The sequence below is a fragment of the Carassius auratus genome, chromosome 50 (genome assembly GCF_003368295.1).
Source record: "Carassius auratus strain Wakin chromosome 50, ASM336829v1, whole genome shotgun sequence".
Taxonomy (NCBI): Eukaryota; Metazoa; Chordata; class Actinopteri; order Cypriniformes; family Cyprinidae; genus Carassius; species Carassius auratus.
Genome location: NC_039292.1, coordinates 16,766,562 through 16,792,335, shown reverse-complemented (window position 1 = coordinate 16,792,335; position 25,774 = coordinate 16,766,562). Strand labels below are relative to the sequence as shown.

Sequence of the window (25,774 nt, the reverse complement as noted above, 5' to 3'; positions counted from 1 at the left end):
TTTCTTTGCAATGAATGTAAATCCCCTGGAGTCACATTTATTTAGCAGCTTTACAGTATCAGGAAAATAGCGTCAATTATGCAAGAGGGCAATAGTAAACACTCAGTTAACACTTTCACTTAAATGAGGGTGGTAGTTGTGCAAGAAAGTGCGCTGGCCATACAAAAACTTATGGCCTCATTCAAAATTGGAGCCAGTGCTGGCCTCCCAGGTTGTTTCAGAGGTTGCTGGTCCTCATGGCCTCCGCATCTCCAGTGCTATATTTGAGCCTGCTTCATATGAGAACACTACAGTACCGGCTTTTGGCTCCTGGTCAAAGGAGGAAAGCTGGTTGCACATCAACTGCCTGAAAATGCTGGCAGTGTGATTAGCCCTCTAGACCTTCCGACCAGACCTTAAAGTGGTGTCCTATATAAATCGTCAGGGCTGGCTTACTTCATGGCATCTCTTCTTTCTAATAGAGCACCTTTTTGAATGGGCACACCTCAACTTAAGTTAATTGAGAGCAACACATGTTCCGGGTGCACTGAATCAAGGAGCATACATGATGTCTCCGAGCAATATCCTCTTAGAGAAGTAGATAGTCCATCCGCAAACGATTCAGAAAATTTGGGAGATTTTGGGCAAGCAGATGTCGATCTTTTTGCCTCAAAAGACATCTTTCAATGCCCAACTTACTTTTCGAAAGACAAGAATGCATTGGCCTACAACTGGCCCAACCTCCTCCTGTATGCTTTCCCTTAAATGGTCTGTCTTCTCCGCCTAGTGCTTACCCAGAGACCCAAACTTCAGATATTTTCATTCCTTGAAATGTTGCGTTTCCATTCCACACTCAATGTCTATGTAGCAGCTATAGCAGCTTCTCACGCTCGTATAGACAGTGGGCTGGAACAACTTGGTTGTTCGCTTTCTTAAAGGGGGTCTACTGTCCCTTTATGGGATTTGCCCACAATTCTGAGGTTTCCCCCCCTTCGAGGCGCTACAATCGATTGACCTCCGGGCTCTGTCGCTGAATATTGACCTGTTGCTAGCCTTAGCATCGGTCAAGTGAGGAGACTTGTAGTGCTTTCTGTGAGCCCCACCTGCCTTGAGTTCAGGCCCAAGGTCATCCTGAAAGCCAAGACATGGGTATATACCTAAGGTGCTCTCCACTCCGTTTAGAGCCCAGGTTATAACATTATTGCTGTTCCCTCCCTCAGAGAATGACCTGTCAGGGCTCTGAGAAATTTACTTTGGGTGTTTCATCCCATTTAGGCAGTCGGAACAACTCTTTATGAGTTGAAGCATGAGTTAGAGCGCATGCTTCCATCCGCTCCTGTTCACAGAAACAGAGCACGAAGCGTCAGTTTAACGTTAAAAGAGAGTGTGGTAAGATGAGGCTGCAAATCATTTAACATTAGTCAACTTAATAATACGTTTTACTATAAAAATGTTAAGTGACCAACAGCAGTGATACATTTTTCTCAAATATTGACTTTTTGAGATAGGGAGTGATATGTGCACGATCTCAGGTCTTTGTGTGTGTGTGTGTGTGTGTGTGCGTGTGTGTGCGCAATGGCAGCTCGTTGGGGGAGGCAGGGGAGGCACAACTTCCCCAAAATTCTGGGCTGATTATTAACCAAGTACTTATGATTAGTAGTAATATTGAATATTTGATCTCCAACAGATTTTCCAAGCTGTCATTCAAACAAATTTAAAATAAAGGGAGCTATAACTATAGGCTACAGAAGTAAATGGCACAGCAGGCAGCTCTCTTTTAACACCGACATTTAAGAAGGTAAATATAATTGGTGTGCCTCCTTTATTTTAAAACCCACTAGCCGCCACTGCGTTTGTGTGTGCGTGTGTGGGCATGTAAATCAATTAAAGCAGCGCATTAACGGTAGGGTTGGGTATCGATTGGGTTTTTTATGATACCAGTGCCATTTCAATACTTTTAAAACTGCCTGAACCAATGTTTCTATAAAAATAAACTAATAAATAAATAAAAGCCTAAAAAGCAATCAAAAATAAACAAAAGGAGCAATGATATATAAGTGCTATAACAAGTCTCAGTTAGGTTAACACAGTACACGTAGGATGGGTTTTTAACTAATATAATAAATAAAAAGAAAACAGATAGAATAAAAAAAATAAAAGAATAGAGCAAGCTTGTTAGAGGCAGGGCTTAAAGTATTCCGGCACCGTGCCGGATCTCCGGCGTGTGGCCGTGAGGAAAAAAAAAATAATATTTGAGAGCCTGCGCATGCAGTTTAATATTTTCGAGCCAATTTATTTCTTCTACCAATCATATGAGAGGAACGCAGCTTTAACTAACGTTGCAAGCCTATCAGAAGCAGAGAAGGGCGTGTCCTTGCAACACAGTATGATTGACGCCCATACGTCAATATCACGTTAGCGTTGTCGGAGAAAAAAAATGTAGCGCAAGTTTATGAAGAGTGGGGATGCTGTCCTAGACTTCTAGCAATAGATAAAGGACTCAAAAATAAATGGCGCTTTTTGGCAGTTGGTGCAAGAAACAGAGAGCCCTGGGCTTGTTTCTGCATTATTTGTTCGAGGAAGCTTCTGTATGCCGGCAGCGGTAAGAAAGTGCTTGCTCGCTATGATTTATGTTGCGTTCCAGGCAACCCGTAACCCATGTTTTTCCAACCTTAAACCCGGGAAAGTGCACTGGAACGGCAGTCAAAGCCGTGACTTCCCATCCGTGAACTCGTACTAGATCGATGTACTCTGGGTTTTGACGTCACAGCACGCGAAACAACAGCGACAGCCCCTACGGATGCAGTGTTTATGCAAGTGGTACATGTTGAAAATTATATTTTAGGACACTGTAACGTTGCAATAAAATTAATAATCTAGCTAAATTTCCTTGCGCACAGAAAGTTTGGCGTGACTTGCCTGGAACAAAGTCAAATGGTACAAAGTCGTTAGTCGTGGTTTGAAATAGTGACGAGCTCAAAAACCTGGCAGGAACGCAGCACCAAACTCCGGTCATAGAGCCGCTGCCCGTGCACTCAAACTTACCACGTCGTTCTCCCGCTCCCGCCGCAAAATCCCGCGGGTAAATGTATAGCAGTTTTTCTTTTTTTTTTAATACATTGCATACACTGTTGAATATAAATTAAAAAAGAAACGAAAAAATAAACAAATGTTTAGTTTTATTTGCGTTTAATTAAAAGTATGAACATGAACAAAGAACAATTAGAACATAGAAATACAGTAAAAAAGTAAGAAAAGTAAAAAAAAATATATATACCTATAATAATTAGGCTATATAGCCTAATAAATTATATAAAAATAATAAACCTGGATTTATTTCATGTTCAAAGGAAAAGTAGCTTATGGGGCCTGCGCAATTCCTTCAAACATTTAACAAAAATATCCTTATTCCTCAATAACAAAATAGACCAATTTTAAATATTTCGCTAAATAAAAAAAAAAAACTGAATTTACAAAAAAAAAAAAAAAAACTGTACGACTACTTGTGCCCATTCAGTAATATCATGTCGTTGACTGTTGAGAGCTTCCGTTTAATCCGTCTCTGCTCCAGTTTCTGCTTCTAGTTATTTTATTTTGTTAGATATTTCCACTTTGAGGGAGTCCCGCAAATAATTTTATTTTCCCGCAACCCACACACAATAATATTTTGCCGCCCGCATCCGCATTCACCCATCAATTATTGTCCCGCGCCGCAATCGGTGGCGCTGGGTCCCGCGGGGGTGCAAGTCTCTAGCCGGCAGCAACTATTAGCTGACACACCGTTGTCTATGACTGACCATGTCTGCGATTTAAAAAATACGCTTGTGCACATTTATACCAGAACATGATTTGTCATTCAGAATTTCGCAGCCACTGGTCACCCTGTGTATAAAACTGGCAGAAGACAAAAAAAAAAGCGTTAACTAGCCTGATGGTTTCAAATCAACATGCGAGTTATTCCAGAAAAAAAAGTGATAATAGCCTGGATTTCACTCCTAATCTTCAGTTTAGCAGTTCAGTTCTATATACAATTATATACAACATATACAATTGCATAATAAATGAAAAGAAAATAGAATGCAAAAAGATTAGAAAGGTAGTTAGATTTTTTAAAGAATAGAATTAGAATAGTGAGTGTTAAAGTTAGAGGGTCAAATAAAGATAGAAGAGATGTGTTTTAAGCCGATTCTTGAAGATGGCTAAGGACTCAGCTGCTCGGATTGAGTTGGGGAGTTCATTCCACCAGAAGGGAACATTTAATTTAAAAGTCCGTAAAAGTGACTTTGTGCTTCTTTGGGATGGCACAATCAAGCGACGTTCACTTGCAGAACGCAAGCTTCTAGAGGGCACATAAGTCTGAAGTAACGAATTTAGGTAAATGGGTGCAGAGCCAGTGGTAGTTTTGTAGGCAAACATCAATGCCTTGAATTTTATGCGAGCAGCTATTGGAAGCCAGTGCAAATTGATAAACAGAGGTGTGACGTGTATTCTTTTTGGCTCATTAAAAATTAATCTTGCTGCCGCGTTCTGAATTAATTGTAAAGGTTTGATAGAATTGGCTGGAAGACCTGCCGAGAGAGCATTGCAATAGTCCAGCCTGGACAGAACAAGAGCTTGAACAAGGAGTTGTGCAGCATGTTCCGAAAGAAAGGGCTTGATCTTCTTGATGTTGAATAAAGCAAATCTGCAGGATCGGACAGTTTTATCAATGTGGTCTGAGAAAGTCAGCTGATCATCAATCATAACTCCAAGGCTTCTAGCTGTTTTTGAAGGAGTTATGGTTGATGTGCCTAACTTGATGGTGAAATTGTGATGGAACGATGGGTTTGCTGGAATCACAAGCAGTTCTGTCTTGGCAAGGTTGACTTGAAGGTGATGGTCCATCATCCAGGAAGAAATGTCAGTTAGACAAGCTGAGATGAGAATAGCTACCGTCGGATCATCAGGATGGAATGAAAGGTAGAGTTGAGTGTCATCAGCATAGCAGTGGTATGAAAAGCCATGTTTCTGAATGACAGAACCTAATGATGCCATGTAGACAGAGAAGAGAAGTGGTCCAAGAACTGAGCCCTGAGGCACCCCAGTAGTTAGATGTTGAGACTTGGACACCTCACCTCTCCAAGATACTTTGAAGGACCTATCTGATAGGTAAGACTCAAACCATTGAAGTGTTGTTCCTGAGATGCCTTTCGCCAGTAGCGTTGATAGAAGGATCTGGTGGTTAACCGTGTCAAAAGCAGCGGACAGATCAAGCAAGATAAGTACTGAAGATTTGGATTCTGCTCTTGCCAGTCTTAGAGCTTCAACAACTGAGAGCAAGGCCGTCTCAGTTGAATGTCCACTTCTGAAGCCAGATTGGTTGCTGTCAAGGAGATTGTTGTGTGTGAGAAATGTAGAGACTTGTTTGAACACAGCTCGTTCAAGTGTTTTTGCAATAAAAGGAAGAAGGGAAACTGGTCTGTAGTTCTCTAAAAGAGATGGGTTGAGGTTGGGTTTCTTAAGTAGTGGAGTTATACGTGCCTGTCTAAATGATGAGGGAAATACACCAGTGTGGAGCGAAGTGTTGATGATGTGAGTGAGTGCAGGTACAACTTCAGGAGAAATGGCTTGAAGGAGATGAGATGGAATTGGATCAAGGGGGCAAGTTGTAGGGTGATTAGAAAGCATGAGTTTTGACACTTCTGCCTCAGAGAGTGAAGAGAAGGATGTAAATGAGTGTAAGTTTGCTAGTGATATGAGCTTGACTGATTGTGGTGTGGAAAATTGTGCACTAATGTGTTTAATTTTATTAATGAAAACGTTGCAAAGTCGTCAGCTATTAGAGATGAAGCAGGAGGAGGAGGAGGAGGACAAAGAAGTGAGGAAATTTTTAAAAAGCATGCGAGAGTTAGATGAATTGTTAATTTTGTTATGGTAGTATGTCCTTTTAGCAGAGGAGACATTAGCAGAGAAAGAAGATAGGAGTGACTGATACACAATAAGATCAGTAGTATTTTTGGACTTGCGCCACACCCTTTCAGAAGCTCTAAGCTTAGAACGGTGTTCGCGTAGAACATCAGAACATTTACCAAGCTTCCCTTTCTAATAAACGTATTTCACGATCTGGGTCATTATTTAATACAAAAACACACATAATGTTTCTACTGTATCTCTGACAATCACTCTGATATTTAGTTAAAATTAGTGCTGTCTGTCCCTGTCTTTAATCTGTTCTGTCTATGACTGTGGTCATTCTTTATAAAGTAGCAGCAATGTCGTTTGTAAAGTACAGTACTGTGCAAAAGTCATAGGCACATTAGTATTTTCACCCCAAAAAAGGGTTTTAAGCCAGTTATGTTTATATTTTGCTGTAGTACGTCCGTAGGTAGGAAATATCAGTTTACATTTCCAAACATTCATTTTGCCATTAATTTATTATTAATTAATCTAGTGAGATTTTTGAATGCACAAGAAGTCTGACAACAGACTGCCAAAGACTTAAGACTTTTGCACAGTAGTGTATGTCAAAGTCACCTTTATTTATATAGCGCTTTAAACAAAATACATTGCGTCAAAGCAACTGAACAAACATTCATTAGGAAAACAGTGTGTCAATAATGCAAAATGATAGTTAAAGACAGTTCATCATTGAATTCAGTGATGTCATCTCTGTTCAGTTGAATAGTGTCTGTGTATTTATTTGCAATTGTAGTCAACGATATCGCTGTAGATGAAGAGGTGACAGCGGCAAGGAACCGAAACTCCATCGGTGACAGAATGGAGAAAAAAAAACCCATGGGAGAAACCAGGCTCAGTTTGGGGGCCAGTTCTCCTCTGACCAGACGAAACCAGTAGTTCAATTCCAGGCTGCAGCAAAGTCAGATTGTGCAGAAGAATCATCTGTTTCCTGTGGTCTTGTCCTGGTGGTCGTCTGAGACAAGGTTTTTACAGGTGATCTGTATCTGGGGCTCTAGTTGTCCTGGTCTCCGCTGTCTTTCAGGGCAGTAGAGGTCCTTTCTAGGTGCTGATCCACCATCTGATCTGGATACGTACTGGATCCGGGTGACTGCAGTGACCCTCTGATCTGGATACAGACTGGATCTGGTGACCACGGTGACCTCGGAACAAGAGAGAAACAGACTAATATTAGCGTAGATGCCATTCTTCTAATGGTGTAGCAAGTACATTGGGTGTTATGGGAAGTGTTTCCGGTTCCGGTTTACCTAATTAATGCAGTCTAATAATCCTTTAACGGATTTGGATATTAAAAGCATATTAGTATGTTATGTGTAAAACAGGTTAAAGAGATGGGTCTTTAATCTAGATTTAAACTGCAAGAGTGTGTCTTCCTCCCGAACAATGTTAGGTAGATTATTCCAGAGTTTAGGCGCCAATTAGGAAAAGGACCTGCCACCCGCAGTTGATTTTGATATTCTAGGTATTATCAATGGTCTCTAGCTAGCTATGTATAAAGAACGTGTAATTAAATTAAGTATTTAAATAAGTGTAGTTAAAGTATGCGTTCATGTGTGTTAAGAGCTATATTTTCGCTGGAAGGACACAGCTGTGGTGAGCGGTGAACGGAGCAGAAACTTTACAGTAGATGGGAAACTGATTGCTCCCTCGTGACCTTTTGTAAAATATTTATGACAAAGAACTGCACAGATACAGATATTCTAACGATCTGTCGATAAACACACACTTTGTGTCCTCTGTTTGTGTGTGTGTGCTCTGAAAACTGTATTGTTTTAATGCATTGGCCTTGTCAAACATACACACACACACTGTTCGCGTTTTTTTTGTTAAACAATTATTTAATAAAAAATACAGAATAAAGGGTAAAAAAAAAATTTTCTTTAAGAAAAAAATTAAGTTTTTATATGGATTAAAATACTTAGACATGCTTAAACAAAGAATTTGGTTACAATAGAAAATATTGTGAGAAAAAATAAAACATTTTAAAGGGCTCTAAATATTTAATTTGTTTTAAACTTTTATTAAATTGATGTGAAAATGTATAGGTTTTAATTAATTAGATTTGCTTTATGATTAATACACTTTAACTATTTAAACAGAGTGGAGTTCAAACGGGGAAAAAAAACAGAATCCAAACAAATTCAAACTGATAACATGGAATTTGAAAAAAAAAAAATGGAATTTCTGGACAAATTAAATGGATTTTGTGGTCATTTCAACATTTACTATTGCTAGTATTATTATTATTACTACTAGTATTATTCAGTACATTATTTATATATATATATATATATATATGTAAAGTAGTGCTGTCAATCGATTAAAAAAAATTAACTAATTAATCGCACAATTTTTTAAAATTAATCGCGATTAATCGCGATTAATCGCGATTAATCGCGATTAATCGCAATTAAAAGACTGAAACTTTTTGGATATGTAAATGTAAAATGTAAATAATTAATGTAAACTCAAGACAAAGAAACTATTTCAATTCAAAATATGATTGTTTATTGGAATTTTTGTTTAACTTGTAACACAGATTTTCTCATGTAAACAACATACCTGCAATAAACCATCAATATCCTCCAAATTAACTGTTGGCTTGAAAGCCATATTTATTACAGAAATAAAAACACAGGCATGTAAGTACCATTTGAATTTCAAAACAATCAATGTCAATAAAAAAACAAAAATGATTTCCATGTTCAATTCTAAGTGGACTGCAAAAAAATTCCAAAGTATAGTCATTGCCAGTGCTTTAAGTGGGCCAGTACGCACCAGTACTCAGTACCACCACTTCCAAATATAGCTCTTGAGCGTACGGCCACCTCTCCGTGCGCCCAGAACGTGCTTGTAGCGTACCGGTTCGCTCATTTGGACATCTGTTTTAATAGAGGTTTTAATCTTTTACCTGCACTGCCGATTTTCAGAGCGCCCTTCACAATGCAAGCTTCCTAATTCATCCCACCGAGAGCAGAAACTACATGACCCATTCACCCTTAAGTTATACAAGTGAATAGCGCATGTGTCGCTTTTCCCACTGTTAAGTGTCAACAACTCAACGTGGCCGGAGAAGGTGTGTGAAACTCGTTGTGAGTTATACTAAAGCAAAATCTTGAGTATTTATTGTCTGATAAACATTAAAAACTGTCTGCGGAGGTTGAGTCGTCCTGCAGCCCCCGCTGGCTGCTCATTGGCTGCAGCATCTTTTTTCTAAATTCTAAAAAAATACCGTAGACGGCAAGGCACAAATTTAGATATTTAATTATCTAATTAATCTATAGCCTATGCACAAAGACAATATGATCTTTTTGTCCCCTTTTTGTTTTAAAGCTTGATGAAGAGAGAGAGCGCAAGTTGCTGCAGCTGAGGAGGGCAGTGATGCACGCGCACAGGAGTGACTGACAGTTCGCGGCACTGTGTACAAAAAATACTCCGCTACACAATTATTTCATTATTTTCGTTTAAGCTTATTAACGTTAGCGTTACAGAAAGGTCTGATTTACGCACTGTTACAGTCATTGTTTTTTTTTTTAAACAATGACATTTGAGTTCATGATTTTAATGTTGCTGTTTCTTGTGGCAGACTGAATGAAGAGTAATGTTTCTTGTGGCAGATTGAAGAGTAATCCGGCAGAGTTTTATACTGAAACTTTCCGTCTAAAAGTCCTTCCTTGGTCTTATCCATATTTCTTTGCACGTTGAACACACATAGGCCACAACTGGAAATAAAAAAAACTGCAACCGCGTTAATTGCGTTATTTTTTTTTAACGCGTTAAATATTTCAAATTAATCGAATGCGTTAACGCGCTAATTTTGACAGCACTAATGTAAAGCAATATTTTAGTTTTTGTTCAATCTGTATCGGCCAATGTGGTCCAACCTAGTTATTATTATTGGTGAAATCCACTATCGGTCGGCCTCTAGTAGGGACCATGTCAATCTGTACACCGTTTGTGCATGGAGCTCACTTCTAACAAGCTGATTATCTAAATCAGGTGTATTAACAAAGTCTAGAATGAGTTTTAATGTTTTTGTCGGTGCTCCAGGACACACGGCATTACAGTATAGGAAGGAGCATAACATTTCCATCACATGCTTGAGGCATCCGGCCAATTACAACGCACTGGATAGCACTCCTCGCTTTTCAGAATGATGAATTTTGTATTTCAGAAAGGCTGGGCATAAAGGAGAAACAATAATGTATGTGTAAAAATAGGGATTTTCACAGTTGAATCGGAAATTTTCGATTTTCGACTAATAGTCAATTCATATGTTTGGGGGTGGGGCTTATGGGAACTGAAACATAAATCTATATGGGTGGTTGGATTTATTCACGCACTTTAAAATATTAATTTGAAGCTTCTTTCTTTTCAGATTCTTACAGCTTTATCATAATAGGCTGTATATTAACTTTTTGGGATAAAACCGGTAGTTCTATGTGAAATCGGACATTTGAGCTCCCCCATATAGTCAAAATGGCATAATCAATAACACCCTGTGAATATTCGACTGTTAGATTGGTTCTCGAATCAGGCTCCTTGAATCAAATCATTGATTCGTTGACTATTCGGGGGTCACCCCTATGTAAAATAATGTGTTTTTTAAACTTATACCACACAAACCCATTTCGTTACACCAAAAACAGAAAATAATGATTTTTTTAGCAGCATCGTTTGACACCTTTAAGTTTACAAGTCCAAAAACATGTATACATCCTCATCAGATATTTCTAGAATGTAATTTTCCCTAGGCCATCGTTATTGTTGAGCCCCGTCTTCAGTTCTTACTTTTATTTGTAGCAAACTATTGTTTGTTGTTTTGGCTTGCTTAGTTGGGGTCACTTCATCTACAGCGATATTGTTGACTTGATTGCAAATAAATGTACAGACACTATTTAACTGAACAGAGATGACATCACTGAATTCAATGATGAACTGCCTTTAACTATCATTTTGTATTATTGACACACTGTTTTCCTGATGAATGTTGTTCAGTTGCTTTGACGCAATGTATTTTGTTTAAAGCGCTATATCAATAAAGGTGACTTGACTTGTGCTTTGTGTTCTTCAGGTGGTCAGCATTATTGAGTCTCGTGCGAGAGCTGTGGACCTCATGACTCACAACTACTATGAGCTTCTGTATGCTTTTCATATCAATCGTCACAACTATAGGAAAGGTAAAACTGATGGTCAACGTTACATTAAGGTTTCAATTTTTTGGGGGAAAGGATTAAATAATAAATAATAAACTAAATACTCCTGCAACTTTATATTATTGATTAATTGTTCAAATGAGAAATGAAAGTGATTGTTTTGGCCTTTAAGCCAGCAGTAAATTGTTTGTGTGTTCAAGCCGGTACAGTGATGTTTGAGTACGGTATGCGTCTGGGCCGTGAGGTGCGAACTCTGCGTGGTCTCCAGAAGCAGGTGAACTGTTATCTAGCTGCACTCAGCTGCCTGCGTCTCGTTCATCCGGACTATGCATGGATTGTGCAGCCCTCGTCTGGAGCAGCGGTAAGCATCTGAAACATTTTGAATTGCTTGGAGACTCAGTTAGCAATAGGGCTGTCACTTTTAGTGCGAAAATCGATTGCACAATCGATCGGACCAACCAAAAAAAGTAGACGCGAATTCGCCTCATTCGCGCATCTAGTTACAGGAGATTCTGAGTTATGAAAAGGACCATTGCAAGCTGACAGTGACCGGCTTTTTTGGTGGAAAATTGGCAGTAATACCCCCACCTTGCGCAGCTGTACCTGAGTGTTCCTGGGACATCAGTGCGGTTGGAGCACGTCTTCTCAAAAGCTGGACAGCTGCCTATTCAACACCCTATTTTTTTTTATTTATTTTTTTACGTCTTTTGTACTTTAGTACTTTAGTACTTTATTGCACTGAAGTATAGCAAGTGCAGTAAGTCACAAAGTCACTTTAAATATTTACTTTAAAGTCACATTTAAATAAATAAGGCCAGACAACAGCCTAAAATGCTGAATTATTTAAATATCATATAATTAAATACTAATTAATCAAGTTATAACAAATTAAAAATATTAAATGCATTATTTAATTTAACTATATTTAAGTTTTATTCAAGACAGACTTTCTGCTGTAGTTTTGTTTAAAGGTACAGTGGTCCAAACCTTCCTCCAAATTCTGAATGGATTATGTAGAGAAACGGAGCAAAGATAGCTCCCCTTATGGCACAATGCAATTGACCTGAAATTACAGAGCTTGCTTATCTAAAACTGAAAGTAATCATGCATATGGTCAATTGCACTTATCAACCACATGAGGAAACAGTGAGCATAAGTTACATGGTGTTGCTTTAGTGCTTATGAGTGCAGCTGCTATGTTTATAGCAGTAACCAAGTTCCCAAAGCGCCACCTGCTGTCAGAAAGTGAATTTGCATTTTCATTCATTCCTTCATTACAAGTTTTGTGAAGCATGTAATCTGCCTCTGAATTGCACAGTACTCTTTGTGTATACATCTATAACATAATTTTGTATCATAATGTATTTTAATATATATCATGACTTGACTTTTGACTAGTATGAACGACCAGGCACATCACCAAAAAGGAACTATGATGGCGAATTTGCTGCAAATCCAGGTAATTCCTCCCCAAATCACCCTGTAAAATTGTGTGGACAATACTCTGTTGTCTCATTATTGATAGGTGAAGATCAACACTCATCTATTTAAAATTTTTCTGTGTGTCCCCCCCACTTAACATATTATTTTATACCTTTGGATTGATACAAGCACAATCATTGAAGATGATTAAAATTTAATATGGTTATTGCATACCTTTTGCAATTTTGCTGATTGCTGACTGCATGCAAAACATATAGCATGACCATTGTAGTATAGGCCATGATTCTGGTTCTTTCTCAAATTATTTTTTTGAATGAATCTAATCTAATGAATCATTACCTGAATTAGCCAGCACAAATGCTGAATGCATGTCTGGTGTACTCACACTAGGAGTCTTGAACCGTGCTCAGGTACGGTACGCCTGCAGTGTGAGCATTTACTGCAATGGAGCACAGAACAGATACTATTTAGTGTGCACTACTGTCAACATTACGCCCACAAACATACTCTATTACTACTACTTCAATACAATTAAATTAATTTAATTAAATCAAGTAGATTTAGGTTTTTAATGGCTCTGGTTCATACCTTATTGATGAACAGGAAATGTAGTTTGCGAATAAAGTTGAAATTATTTCATTAACGCCAGCTGCCTTCATAATAATCTGATACATAAGTGAAAACAATGCACTGCATTTATTATAAATTATTTATTATTAATTATTTGGCAGAATATTAGTGAAAGTGGTTTTCTCCGTTATCTCATACATGATGTAAAAGTGCTCTGGCCCAGAATGTTTATTGCAAGTGAGAGCAGGCCAGCTGGGGATTGGGGAGGGGGGATACTTGATTTTCTATGCACCACAATATGAATTGAGGCATCATAATATTTTATATTTTACAGTTTTCTTTGAAATACTGTTTGTATATTTTAAAAACTATTGGCCTAATAATCTGATAATCAGTGTGTTTTTGATCTAGTTATATCTGCAACATCTGTTCGAGTTGTTTTTTTTTTTTTAAATGCTACAAATGTACAAGTTTTTTTGTCATGTGATTACAGTAAGTCAACAGATTGACATTCTTGAGCTGAAAGACTTGGAGAAAGAGTATGTTCTTGCTCGGAGTCGTCTGACATTAGCTCAGCAGGACCCCCCTTCAGCCGCCATTGCAGGTAATGACATGCTTCCTTTTGGAAGATGCTTTTAAATTGTTGTTCAATTATGTTACCTTTATCAATATCAATAGAGCTGTGCGATTAATCGATATAGTTTAAATTTTGACCTTCAACTATTATGAAAATATTTTTTTATATATTGCCCATCAGTGCTGTTCAAATTGAGATCCATTATGAATATGCCCTCATTTATAAACTTTTCTTATGGGGGTGTGCTTTGCATGGCTTTACTTAATGCTATTATTTATATTTGAGCTTGCAAACACATTTTGCCTGAATATTTGCAACCGTTTCCTGAGTTCTTTTAAAAAGTAAACTTTATCCTGGTGTTATTTCTCTTACAGGTGGTGCATCTTCACAAGAGATGGTGGCTCTGCTGGTACAAGCAGGACTTTTTGACACAGCCTTGACACTATGTCAGACCTTTTACTTATCCCTCACATCTGTATTTGAAGGACTGACCTTCAAGTAAGTTGATCAATCCTGTTACTGTCTAATCAAAATCAGCTGGCTGCTTTTTGTTCTGATTTCTGCACTGCATATTTTTCTTTGTTATAGGTGTATTAAACTGCAGTATAAAGGTGATCAGGACCAGACGGAGGTGTGGAACTGGCTTGCAGCCAATCAATTGCCAACTGTCATTACTACTAAAGAGTCCAGGTCTGTTAAAATACTCCTTGACCTTGATCATTGCAATGAACTCTTCATTCCTTCTTCCTAAACTGAATTTCTCTCCACACAGCGCGACAGATGAAGCTTGGCGGCTGTTAGCTCATTATTTGGAGAAATATCCCTCACAGAATGCTCAATATCATTGCTGTGTCATCAACAAGCTGCTCTCACATGGAGTGCCAGTGCCTGATTGGCTACTTAATGCCTACAAGGTGGATGATTATTTCTTTTATTTTTTTTTAGCATTGCATCTTATAATATTTATTTTCCATGATCTTTTGACATAAGAGTAATATTGTACAATATAATTGTAATATAAAAAAAAACATGCTGTAATTTTCATACCTTTTTTTTTTTTTTTTTATAAATCTGCAAAACTTCCTGTTTTTATTAGGAAATAGAGATGACTGCCTGCACAGACAAATATCAAAGCTTAATATTTTATTGTCACACACTGGAGTGTTAGTGAAGTGATTTTAGTATTAAAGGAGACAGTTTAAATTGGAGATCTAAAATCATGGTAGAAATGGTTTTTAATTTCTAATGGGTTAATTTTTTCTGTTTGTGACCCCGTATATTTATTTTGATTGCTTCGTTGTGATGATTGATAGCCCTGCATAATGTTATGAACCATTGTCGTTTACGATCTTTTACGATCTTTGTCACTTCGAGGTAAAATGATCACAGCAGCAGAGTCTTATCAAATTTACTTGGAGCAGATCTGTTCTGTTTTTTTTAAGTAATAAAATTAACATAAAGCAAAGCTTACTTTGCTATCTTTACTTATTGTATGTTTACAGACATGATTTCTACACCATCTCTGTTTGTATAACACAAAGGGTGTTTGTGTTTCTCTTTCAGGAAATTGATGCTGCAGCACTGTTGCGTCTCTATCTGAACTATGATCAGCTGGAGTCAGCAGCTGAGCTTGTGCTGGAGTATGTGGATGCTCTGCTCGGAAAGGGACATCAGTATTTTGGTATAGAGGTATGTATTCAAGATTTCTTTTTCACAACAATCCAAACTAAATTAAAACTTTATGGTCTGTTCTTGATGTAACTGTCATTAATTGCTAAGAATACAAATAATGAAAGTCAAGATGAAACTCTCTTTCCAAGGTAATTCAGTGTTTCTATGATTTATACTTGATCTGTAGATAAAGATCAATGATTTTCCATTAAAAAAAAATTAGTTTAGTGCCGTTTCTAAAGCATGATACATATGATAGTGGGGGGCACTGTGACATCACCCTGTAGGCGCATCGGCTGTTAGCGTCACACTGGTTCTCTCTACAAAAAGCCAATAGGATTTATCAATAGGCTTTTTGGATTATTGCAAAAAAAATAAGTACTGTGTTCAATGAGAGCTAATTAACTGCACGTTTTGTCAATTAATATAATGTTCGCAAAAAAAAAAAAAAAACTTTTTTTAAATTTTTAAGCCTAAATACACTAACATTAGGCTATAACTTGGTCGCTCTTCTTCAAAGTCACCACTACCGCGTTTCTGAAAACTTTTGAACTTTTTCTAAACATTTTGATAAAAGCAAACCATGATAATTATTTACTCTGTGGATGAATTTTAATTTTAATCCACATTACATTTTTATAAAAACAAAAACATTGTTATATGTGCTCTTTATGATAGTATTCCTTTTTGTAATAGTATTTTTCTTTACAGTTGTTATGAATGTTATTCATTTTATTAGTTTATTAGTTACAAAATTTTATAATTGTGCTTTCAGGGGCCAGATTCACGGAACATTAAGAAGAAATTTCTTCTTAACTACCGTTTTCCTCTTATTTTTAACTTTAGAAAAAAGTTAAGAATATTTTGTATTCCCAAAAATCTATTTTAAGAATATTCTTATCTTTTTTTCTTGAGATTGTTCTTAAGATAAAACCTAAGAAGAATTAAAATTTTTGTAAAATTCGTAAATAACTTAACAGCCCCAGACTGGTTTTAAATCCCAAACAGTAGGAATTATTTAATAAATGTATAGGGTTATTTCAAATTAACTGTTATATCTAAGCATTACAACAACAGCTACATATAATAGGGCTGTGGTTTTGGTTTTATATTATAATGTCATGTAGTAAAATTTTATAATTTAAATGGTAAATTTTATTAATTTTTTTCCTAGAAATTAAGCCTTGTGCAATGTAAAGCCATAGTTTTATGTTAGTTTTGGCTGAAAACATAACGGCCACAAAGAGTTTAATTGGGAAAAAAAAATTAATTTCAAACATCAAAACTAATTTTACTGTCGTCAGAAACCGTGATGCGAGTATTGCACTGAATGCACAAAACGCCCCCAAAATGAGAGGAAGCTGCGACCCTGGAGTGGCTATTTTTAAAGTAACTGTTCAAAAACACCCTGCGTTAAAAATGTGAACCTGGGCGCCAGTCAAACTCACAAATGAAAATAGTGTGCGTGCTTGTTATAATTATTATGGTAGTGTTTTTATAAAGTCTATGGGTAATCTTCAGGAAGCGCAAAAAGTAAATTGTGTGAGTTATCACTGTCATTTATTCATTCAGAATAACGGCTGTTGTTTTCTTAAGAAAAAAAATTAAGATGTCCTTAAGAATATATTTGAGAACTTAAGAATTTTTAAAGAATTGCATTTAAGAACATTCTTACGAACTTAGTGGAATTTATCTATTTAAATTCTATAGTTTAAATTATAAAAAAATTATTTATTTCCTCAGATATTTGTGAATCCGGTCCCTGATTATTATCATAATGTATTTGAATGATTATATGGAGTGCATGCATACCCCCTTAGTGCGCTTACCTTCTCTGAAGCATAAACTTCTTTGAAACTTAGCTATTGCTCTATCAATTTACAGCCTCATGTCCTTTTTCATAGATTATAAAAAGAGTATAAAGAGGGGCGAGAATCATTGCAATTCTGGCCATATAGAGCATTGCAGCCTACATACCCATTTAACAACTTGTTAGCAACCGCCTTTTAAAAAAAAAAAAGTAAAAACTTTATACCGTCCTCTTTTTAAAAGGCACAGCTACTGATAATTTTTAAGCGAGGGGCCCACCAATCACATTTAATATAAGCACCTTACATACTGTTCAATCAAGATAAGAAATGAAGTTTGTACCAACACATATAGAGTTATACCAGATTATCTTTGAATATTAAGAATGGGCAACAACAACAACATACAGGGCAAATGAAGCAAAATTAATCAGCATACTGATTTAAAGAAGACTTGGAAGTGCTATCAACAAAACCCGTAAGCATAAAGACCAACCTCATAGCAAACCAAAGTGAATTTTGGTATGAAAAACCTTATACAACCATTGTCCTTTTAGAATCCCAACTGTCCTTTGGAGAATGTCATTTGAACTTAACGTAAAGGATGTAGAGGATGATAACTGACAATGTCTTGTTCAATGACCATCAAACACTAATCCAACCCGATGACCATCCACCATGTGCTTCCCAACTGAGGCTTTAGTTGTTGCAGAATGAATATTCCCAAAAAGATCCAGATTTACAGGATAAACAAGATCGGTTTCTATGAAGTTGTCAAACTGGAAATGCTCCTCACATCCCCATAGTTCCTATTAGCAATACTAAAGAGTCCTTCTACATAGGATGTACTAAAAAAGTGAGTTAGCTTGCTAACAACCCCATACTTGAGGAGAAAACCATTCTTCCACTTCACCATACGGATCTCTCTTTCCTCTACCACCTCACTGGGATTTAAGCCAGAAGAGAATAGCAATTTAGGATCCCTAGTGGACAGGAGTAGTACTACAACCTGCTAAAACCATAGTAACAGAACTATGGACTGTTACAACTTAAAAAAAAAAAAAATCACGAGCAGGGTGTAACTGGTGTGTTCTATGGCGTAGAATAAAACGTGAACATATCTTGAGCTTCTGTGAACCACATACCTTATTTAAGGGATTTAACCAAAATCCTGTTCAAAAAACCCATTGACTCTGGGATGATGGAACCGGAAGTGCTAAAATGCTAACTCCCTTCTGGGTTTTCACCAACAAAGTGACATTATATTATATACTATATACTAATTATATTATATTAGTTATTTTTTATAGCCTTCCTTGTTCTATCCTATCTATCATATGTTGCTGCCTCGTTACTGCGGCTCGGTACAGCATAACATCTTATGTTTGCACGGTTTGCATTTCCACTTTACCGCTTAGTATCACTTTAAAGTTTCATTTTTTTGAACAGTTGTTTGAAATGGATTGAATCATTATTTAAAATAATCTTGGATATTTTTGAATTCCCTAAATCATAAATGCAGCCGGGTTGAAGCCTGCAGTGATGTTTTTCTTTTTTTATGCCAGCCGTCCCCTCTGCATATTTTTTTGAGAATGTTGCAGTCCTGTTGCTGTATGTTATTCTGCACGAAACTTCATTCCAATAAATAAGAAATATTGCTGACTTGTGCGTTTCCAGTGCTCTCTTTACGTCCATTATTTGACGTTCAAAAAGGAAACTTCTTTTTTTTTTTTTAGACATGGAAAATCGATTTTACAATCGATTCGATGAACACTTGTCTTAAAAATCGAAAATGATTTTTTCACATTAACAATTATGTAAATATACAAATTACTTGTTTCTCATAAATTTTTGTATTACCAGTCCCTCCAGAAAAACGCGGTTTGATGAAAAAGAGAAAAAAAGGTGACCCCCCCCCCCCCCCAAACACCCTGTTCTCACTAGGCTACTACCTTATTGTAAAGAGTAATTTCTTATGACTTCCTATGAGAAGCAAGCATTCTAAATCACATAATATTTAAGTTCTCGTTCTGTTTTATTTCAGACCTTAATTAACACATGGCTCAAACTTACAAAACATTGAGTCAAACAAGTTCTCTAGCTTTACAAAAGGAATATTCAACTACTTCTGTAAAAATGAATAAATAAAATATACACACAAATATACAAATGCTTTTTTACAGGAATTGCAAAGTGCAATCTCTTACTGCAACGTAAATTATTTTACATACTACTAATATACTTACAACTGTAAGGTTTTGGTACTATTCTGTAACAAAAAAGTACAATCTTACATCTGTAGAGGTGCATCAACTTCTGAATAAAACTACAACAGTCCACTGTGAAAATGAAAGATAACTGCGTAGCCTTTAACACTGGCCTATCATTCGCCATCCTTATCCTCATCCCTCTCTCAAAATAATTTGCCCCCACTGTCATGTAACACACCGGGTAACTGCTTCGCGCGGTCTTTTGCGCTTATTTTTGTTGGCAGATGAGAATGATTTGCGTCCTTTACCCTGGTTTCACCGCGGGAACAGATGATGTTCACGTAGCGCAATTACGTCACTTCATAAGGTTCCCATTGGAAAATAATGGTGTGTGAAGTAAACGCAACATTTTTCAACTTTCTGCTAAGATATATGTGACTTTTTTGCAAAAAAAAAAAAAATATTATTATGAAATCATGCTACCTCCGCATATTTTGCTTCCTGAAATCTGCAATTTATGCGGCGAAAGTGCGGCATATTTGAAAAAATGCGACCCCCGCATAAATATGCGGCCCTTGGCTGATTATGCATTAAATCACGCAATCGCATAATCGCATTTTTCTGGAGGGACTGTATTACAATAATTTGTTTTTAAATTAAATATTTACCTTGTGTTCTGTGACATAGGCTGCACTTGATCTTCATATTTTTTTTATATTTTACTCGGTTAACTTTGCATCAAACACGTTTTTTAAGTAAAAAAAGGATACTGTAAAAGGATACAACTAGTACATGACATTCAAAGATTTTTTTTTTCATATAATGAAATAGAAATCATAAAAATATACATGCGCTTTTATTAAAATTATTTATGCAACAGATCTTTCACAAAACATGTATTAAAAACACACAGGTAATGAAAAACACATAACTTTAATGTCAACCTACCCTAATTACATTAAATTTTACAGTTAGTTATAAATTGTCATCAAATAAAGTTAATAAAACATACATGCAGAAATCTATGAGCGTCTCGAAATGATCGTTTGACAGTCGCAAACTTTATAATCTTATAAATGGCTGTTTGAACAAAATCAAATGTACAGTATTGCAGATTTGAGTAGTTTGTGTCTGAATGAAGAGATCCCCATTGACTGACTAAGCACTGACACTGGACCTCATAATCAGCAGAAGAAAGAATGAAGCATTCTCGATCTGCATGGTATGGGGCAGCTGTGGCCTAATGGTTAGAGAGTTGGGCTTGTAACCCGAAGGTTGCAGGTTTGAGTCTCGGTGCCGGTGTGTGTTCATGGTGTGTTTAGTTCTCACTGCTGTTCGTGTGCACTTGGATGGGTCAAATGCAGACCACCAATTCCGAGTATGGGTTACCATACTTGGCAAATGTCACAACGTTGACTTTTTTTTTTTTTCACTTTCATCTTAATGAATTCCCACACAGATGTACGCAATAATGTAAGGAGGATGTTTTCTCTTGTCTTTGATATACCACTATAATGAAAAACATTAATCATTTATACCTTGCTAAGTTTCATAGATAAGTTTCCCCTTACATTAAATGAGAATGTCAAAGACCAGATGGCCAATACAAATTTCTTGGAATCAGATCGGTTCTGAAAAAAATTGTATCGTGCATCCCTAATTAGTTTACCCCCTTAACTGTCACTCACATTTTTGAAGATAGACTTGAATACACATGATGTGCATGATACAAACCAAAATTTTTATAATTCATGTCTGAAAACATTTTGTAACGTGATATTGATGTACCATGCAATGTTTGATTTTAAAATGGGCTTTAAAGGATGAATTTTGAAATGTTAAGTTTTCAGTTGATATATAACTTCTGATGATTTCTAAAATGTGATGGAGAAAAAGGCAACGAAGAAGTCTTTTTTTTGTTTTTAAACAAAGGTCAAAACTCCTGTTATAATTTAGATTTTTGAGGGTGCACTCTTGTCATAAATTGATCTATTACTTTTCCTACATAATTTTTAACAAAAACATTGGTAAAATATATATTTGGGAGTCTTAGACCTTTGAAATAACTAGGGGTGCTCTGATCACGATCGGCCGATCGTTATGCGGATCTCGTCAGTAAAGCCGGTTCTCTAATCAGCGTTTAATTCCATCAGGTGCGTGATTTCACATAGAGCAGCTGTTACTACACAGAGCCGTTGTTAATAGAGAAGATGCGCAAATCCACTTCATTTTCAGCGTTTATTGGTGCATCTTCTCAGTTAACAACAGCTCTGTGTAGTAACAGCTGCTCTATGAGAAATCACGCACCTGATGGAATTAAACGCTGATTAGAGAACCGGCTTTACTGACGCGATGCGCATTAACGATCGGCCGATCGTGATCGGAGCACCCCTAGAAATAACCCATTTATTTCAATAAATTACAGAAAATAGTTTTTTTTTAATCTGATTAATCATTTTAATAAACAATTTGAAAAAGAAATGGTATGTCTACAGTATTATGAAATATTAATGTATATGTGTATATACAGGTGCTGGTCATAAAATTAGAATATCATTAAGGCACACAATCCACGTTGCTTGATGTCCAGTATAAAGTTTCCACAGTCAGTGATGGTTTGGGGGGCCATGTCATGTGCTGGTGTTGGTCCTCTGCGTTTTCTGAGGTCCAAGGTCAACACAGCCGTATACCAGGAAGTTTTAGAGTATTGTGAAGAGGAAAATGCGCTATGTCAGACCCAACAATGCAGAAGAGCTGAAGGCCACTATCAGAGCAACCTGGGCTCTCATAACACCGGAGCAGTGCCACAGACTGATCGACTCCATGCCACGCCGCATTGCTGCAGTAATTCAGGCAAAAGGAGCCCCAACTAAGTATTGAGTGCTGTACATGCTCATACTTTACATGCTCATACTTTTCAGTTGGCCAAGATTTCTTTGTATTGGTCTTAAGTAATATTCTAATTTTCTGAGATACTGAATTTGGGATTTTCCTTAGTTGTCAGTTATAATCATCAAAATTAAAAGAAATAAACTTTTTAAATATATCAATCTGTGTGTAATGAATGAATATAATATACAAGTTTCAATTTTTGAATGAAATTAGTGAAATCAACAAAAATTTTCTGATGATATTCTAATTATATGACCAGCACCTGTATAATGTAAAATGTATATATCATTAAATGCGGGTTTCACAATCCAGTTTTACTGGATTATTACACTTTTTGCAAAAGAAATTTTGCAAATTTGTTAAACATCTACTTCTACACAGTACTCTGAGTACATTTATTATTTTCCTTTTTATTTCCTGACAGCGGCCGCTCTCAGCTACAGCATCCCTGGTGTGGCTGCCTTATACATCGATCGATCAGCTCTTAAGAAACCTCAGTGAAAGTCAGGTCAATGAAAAGGTGAAGTATTTTTCACTTACATATGTCATGATGCCTGATATTTTTATCTCATGATTTTGAACAGAAGTTTAGAAACCTGTTCTCATCTATTGAGATGGGTTAGATATTCAAAAACAAGTGAACAACAGTGGAGTCTAATCTATTCAGTAAAAATCTTAATTTTCAAAGTGGGCCATTAAGAAAACAAAGTATGATGACATTTTGCATGTATGGTTTTGTGATGTACTTTGTCATTGACAAACAAATTTTTTGTTTGACATTATGAAACTGTTTTGACACAATCTGTATTGTATAAAGTGCAATACAAATAAAGTTGATTTGACTTTACTTCTCTGTTTACAGATGTACAAGAATCTGAAAGATAAATTAGCAGAGTATCACAGACTGGTGGATCAGAGCAGCAGACACCGACTCATGGCCCGTTAACGGCCACTCAGAACTGCACTTCGGTCACCTACGGGAATATAAATAATGTTGATGATAAATGATTTGTTTGTGGCGTGTTGTTGAGTTGAGCTTTTTCCTGACTTTTATATAGATAGTTTAAAACATCTTAAACTTTATATGTTGTACTCTTGACTCAACTGGTGTCATTTAAATAAGGAATGCAATAAAACAGTTTTGTTTAATTGATATGTTTCAGACCTCTTAACTCTTTTCTGACCAAAAATAACCTATTTTAATTGCGCAATATGTATGATTGTTTTTATTAAAATACCCAAAACCACTAGTACAGTGAGTGTTATATATTTTTCTGACTTGGGAAATCAAAATTTTTAACTAGTGACACAGACCGTGGTTAGCACTCGTTAGCTTGTCATTAGCATTTTCATTCGAACCTATCGCTGTTTTCTTTTCTGCTCCTCTCTCATCAACATCAAACAATAATTTTTAAGTTCATCAAACAACCGCAGTAAGAATATTTCATCAAGCACAGTGAGTAATGGCTTCTCCTGCTATTGTTATTTGCACCTTTGCCACAGTTTATCTATCTCTGTCGCAGATGAGGGATTCACATGTGATAAATGCAGGGAAATAGTTAGGCTGACAGAGAAGATTTCAGAATTAGAGACACGCATCCAAACTTTAATTGAGGACAGTAAGAAAGTTAGGGCTCTAGATACAGCTTTGGATGCATCTAGCTCAGGGATTCCTGTACATTGTTCGGTTCCAGCAACAGAGCCCCTGCAGCAGGGCAACTGGGTGACAGTGAGGCTGGCAGCGTAGTCGTGGGTCAAAACACCACTCTTCTGTTCCGATCAAAACATTAAACAGGTTCTTCCCACTCAGTGTTGCACCCACTGTACCAAGTGCTCTAGTAATTGGTGATTCTATTGTACGGAACGTGAATATAGAGACACCAGCCACCATAGTCAATTGTTTACCGGGAGCCAGAGCACCTGACATCTTGGCAAATTTAAAAGTGCTGGATAATGCTAAATGAAAATACAGTAAGATTGTTATTCATGGCGGCGCTAATGATGTTCGACTAAAAATAGTCGAGGTGTGTGAACTTGCAAGCACGATGTCAGACACTGTAATATGCTCTGGTCCCCTCCCTGCTTACTGTGGTGACGAGATGCATAGCAGATTGGCTCGTTGTCTAAGTGGTGCCCACAGAATAACATAGGTTTCATAGACAATTGGACAAGCTTTTGGGGCAGACCTGACCTGTTGAAAAGAGATGGTCTTCATCCCTCCTGGGGTGGTGCCACTATTCTCTCTAGAAATATGGAAAAGAGTCTTAGTGTTTATACCTGACTAATTGGGGCCCTGGTCAGGAAGCAGACAGACTGGCTAAACCGACCATCTGCTAGCTGCATCACGTCACAGAGGTCCGTTAATTCTCAGCACATAGAGACTCTTTCACCTAGATATCACATCGTAGAGACTGTGTCTGTTCCCCGAACTAGAAAATACAAAAAACGTCCAAACCAAGTTAAGATTAACAATTTAATTGAGGTTCAACAAATAAAAAACAGATGCAATATGGATAAACAAATGATAAAGCTTGGTTTATTGAATATCAGATCCCTTTCTACGAAAACACTTTTTATAAATATGATCACTGATCATAATATACATGTGCTCTGTTTGACAGAAACCTGGCTAAAACCTGATGATTAAATTTTTTTAAATGAGTCCACCCCCCCAAGATTACTGTTATAAACATGAGCCGCGTCTAAAAGGAAAAGGGGGAGGTGTTGCTTCAATTTATAACAACGTTTTCAGGATTCCTCAGAGGGCAGACTACAAGTATAACTCATTTGAATTAATGGTGCTTCATATAACATTATCCAGAGAAGCAAATGTTAATGATAAATCTCCTGTTATGTTTGTACTGGTTACTGTATACAGGCCACCATGGCACCATACAGACTTTATTAAAGAGTTTGGTGATTTTACATCTGAGTTAGTTCTGGCTGCAGATAAAGTTTTAATAGTTGGTGATTTTAATATCCATGTTGATAATGAACAAGATGCATTGGGATCAGCATTTATAGACATTCTGAACTCTATTGGGGTTAGACAACACGTTTGAGGACCTACTCATTGTCAAAATCATACTCTAGATTTAATACTGTCACATGGAATTGATGTTGATAATGTTGAAATTATGCAGCCAAGTGATGATACCTCAGATCATTATTTAGTTTTGTGCCAACTTCATATAGCCAAAATGTTAAATTCTACTTGTTGTCACAAGTATGGAAGAAACATCACTTCTGTATCCAAATTCCTTAGCATATCCAAAACCTCAGAACAACCTGATGATGTAACAGAAACTGTGGACTCTCTCTTTTCTAGCACTTTAAATACAGTTGCTCCTTTACGCCTAAGGAAGGTTAAGGAAAACAGTTTGACACCATGGCATAATGAGCATATTCGCACCCTAAAGAGAGCAACCCAAAAAATGGAGCGCAGCTGGAGGAAAACAAAACTAGAGGTATTTTGTGTCGCTTGGCAGGAAAGTAACCTATCCTACAAAAAGC

General features: G+C 36.8%; 1 protein-coding gene across 2 annotated transcripts in view; it reads left to right on the top strand.

Moving 5' to 3' along the window:
- Positions 1–23,508, top strand: part of nup160 (nucleoporin 160) — a 79,181-nt gene extending 55,673 nt beyond the window's left edge. Inside the window, exons 26-35 of one of the 2 annotated variants that reach the window (XM_026239459.1) lie at positions 11,009–11,114; positions 11,291–11,451; positions 12,489–12,549; positions 13,597–13,707; positions 14,055–14,178; positions 14,269–14,370; positions 14,453–14,594; positions 15,244–15,369; positions 22,689–22,781; positions 23,124–23,508. In XM_026239459.1, coding sequence (XP_026095244.1) covers positions 11,009–11,114; positions 11,291–11,451; positions 12,489–12,549; positions 13,597–13,707; positions 14,055–14,178; positions 14,269–14,370; positions 14,453–14,594; positions 15,244–15,369; positions 22,689–22,781; positions 23,124–23,207 — 1,110 coding nt within the window. In that variant the 3' untranslated portion in view covers positions 23,208–23,508. Of the gene's footprint in view, positions 1–11,008; positions 11,115–11,290; positions 11,452–12,488; positions 12,550–13,596; positions 13,708–14,054; positions 14,179–14,268; positions 14,371–14,452; positions 14,595–15,243; positions 15,370–22,685; positions 22,782–23,123 lie in introns of both variants that reach the window. The other variant, XM_026239458.1, reaches the window with a different exon arrangement.
- Positions 23,509–25,774: the final 2,266 nt, after the last annotated feature.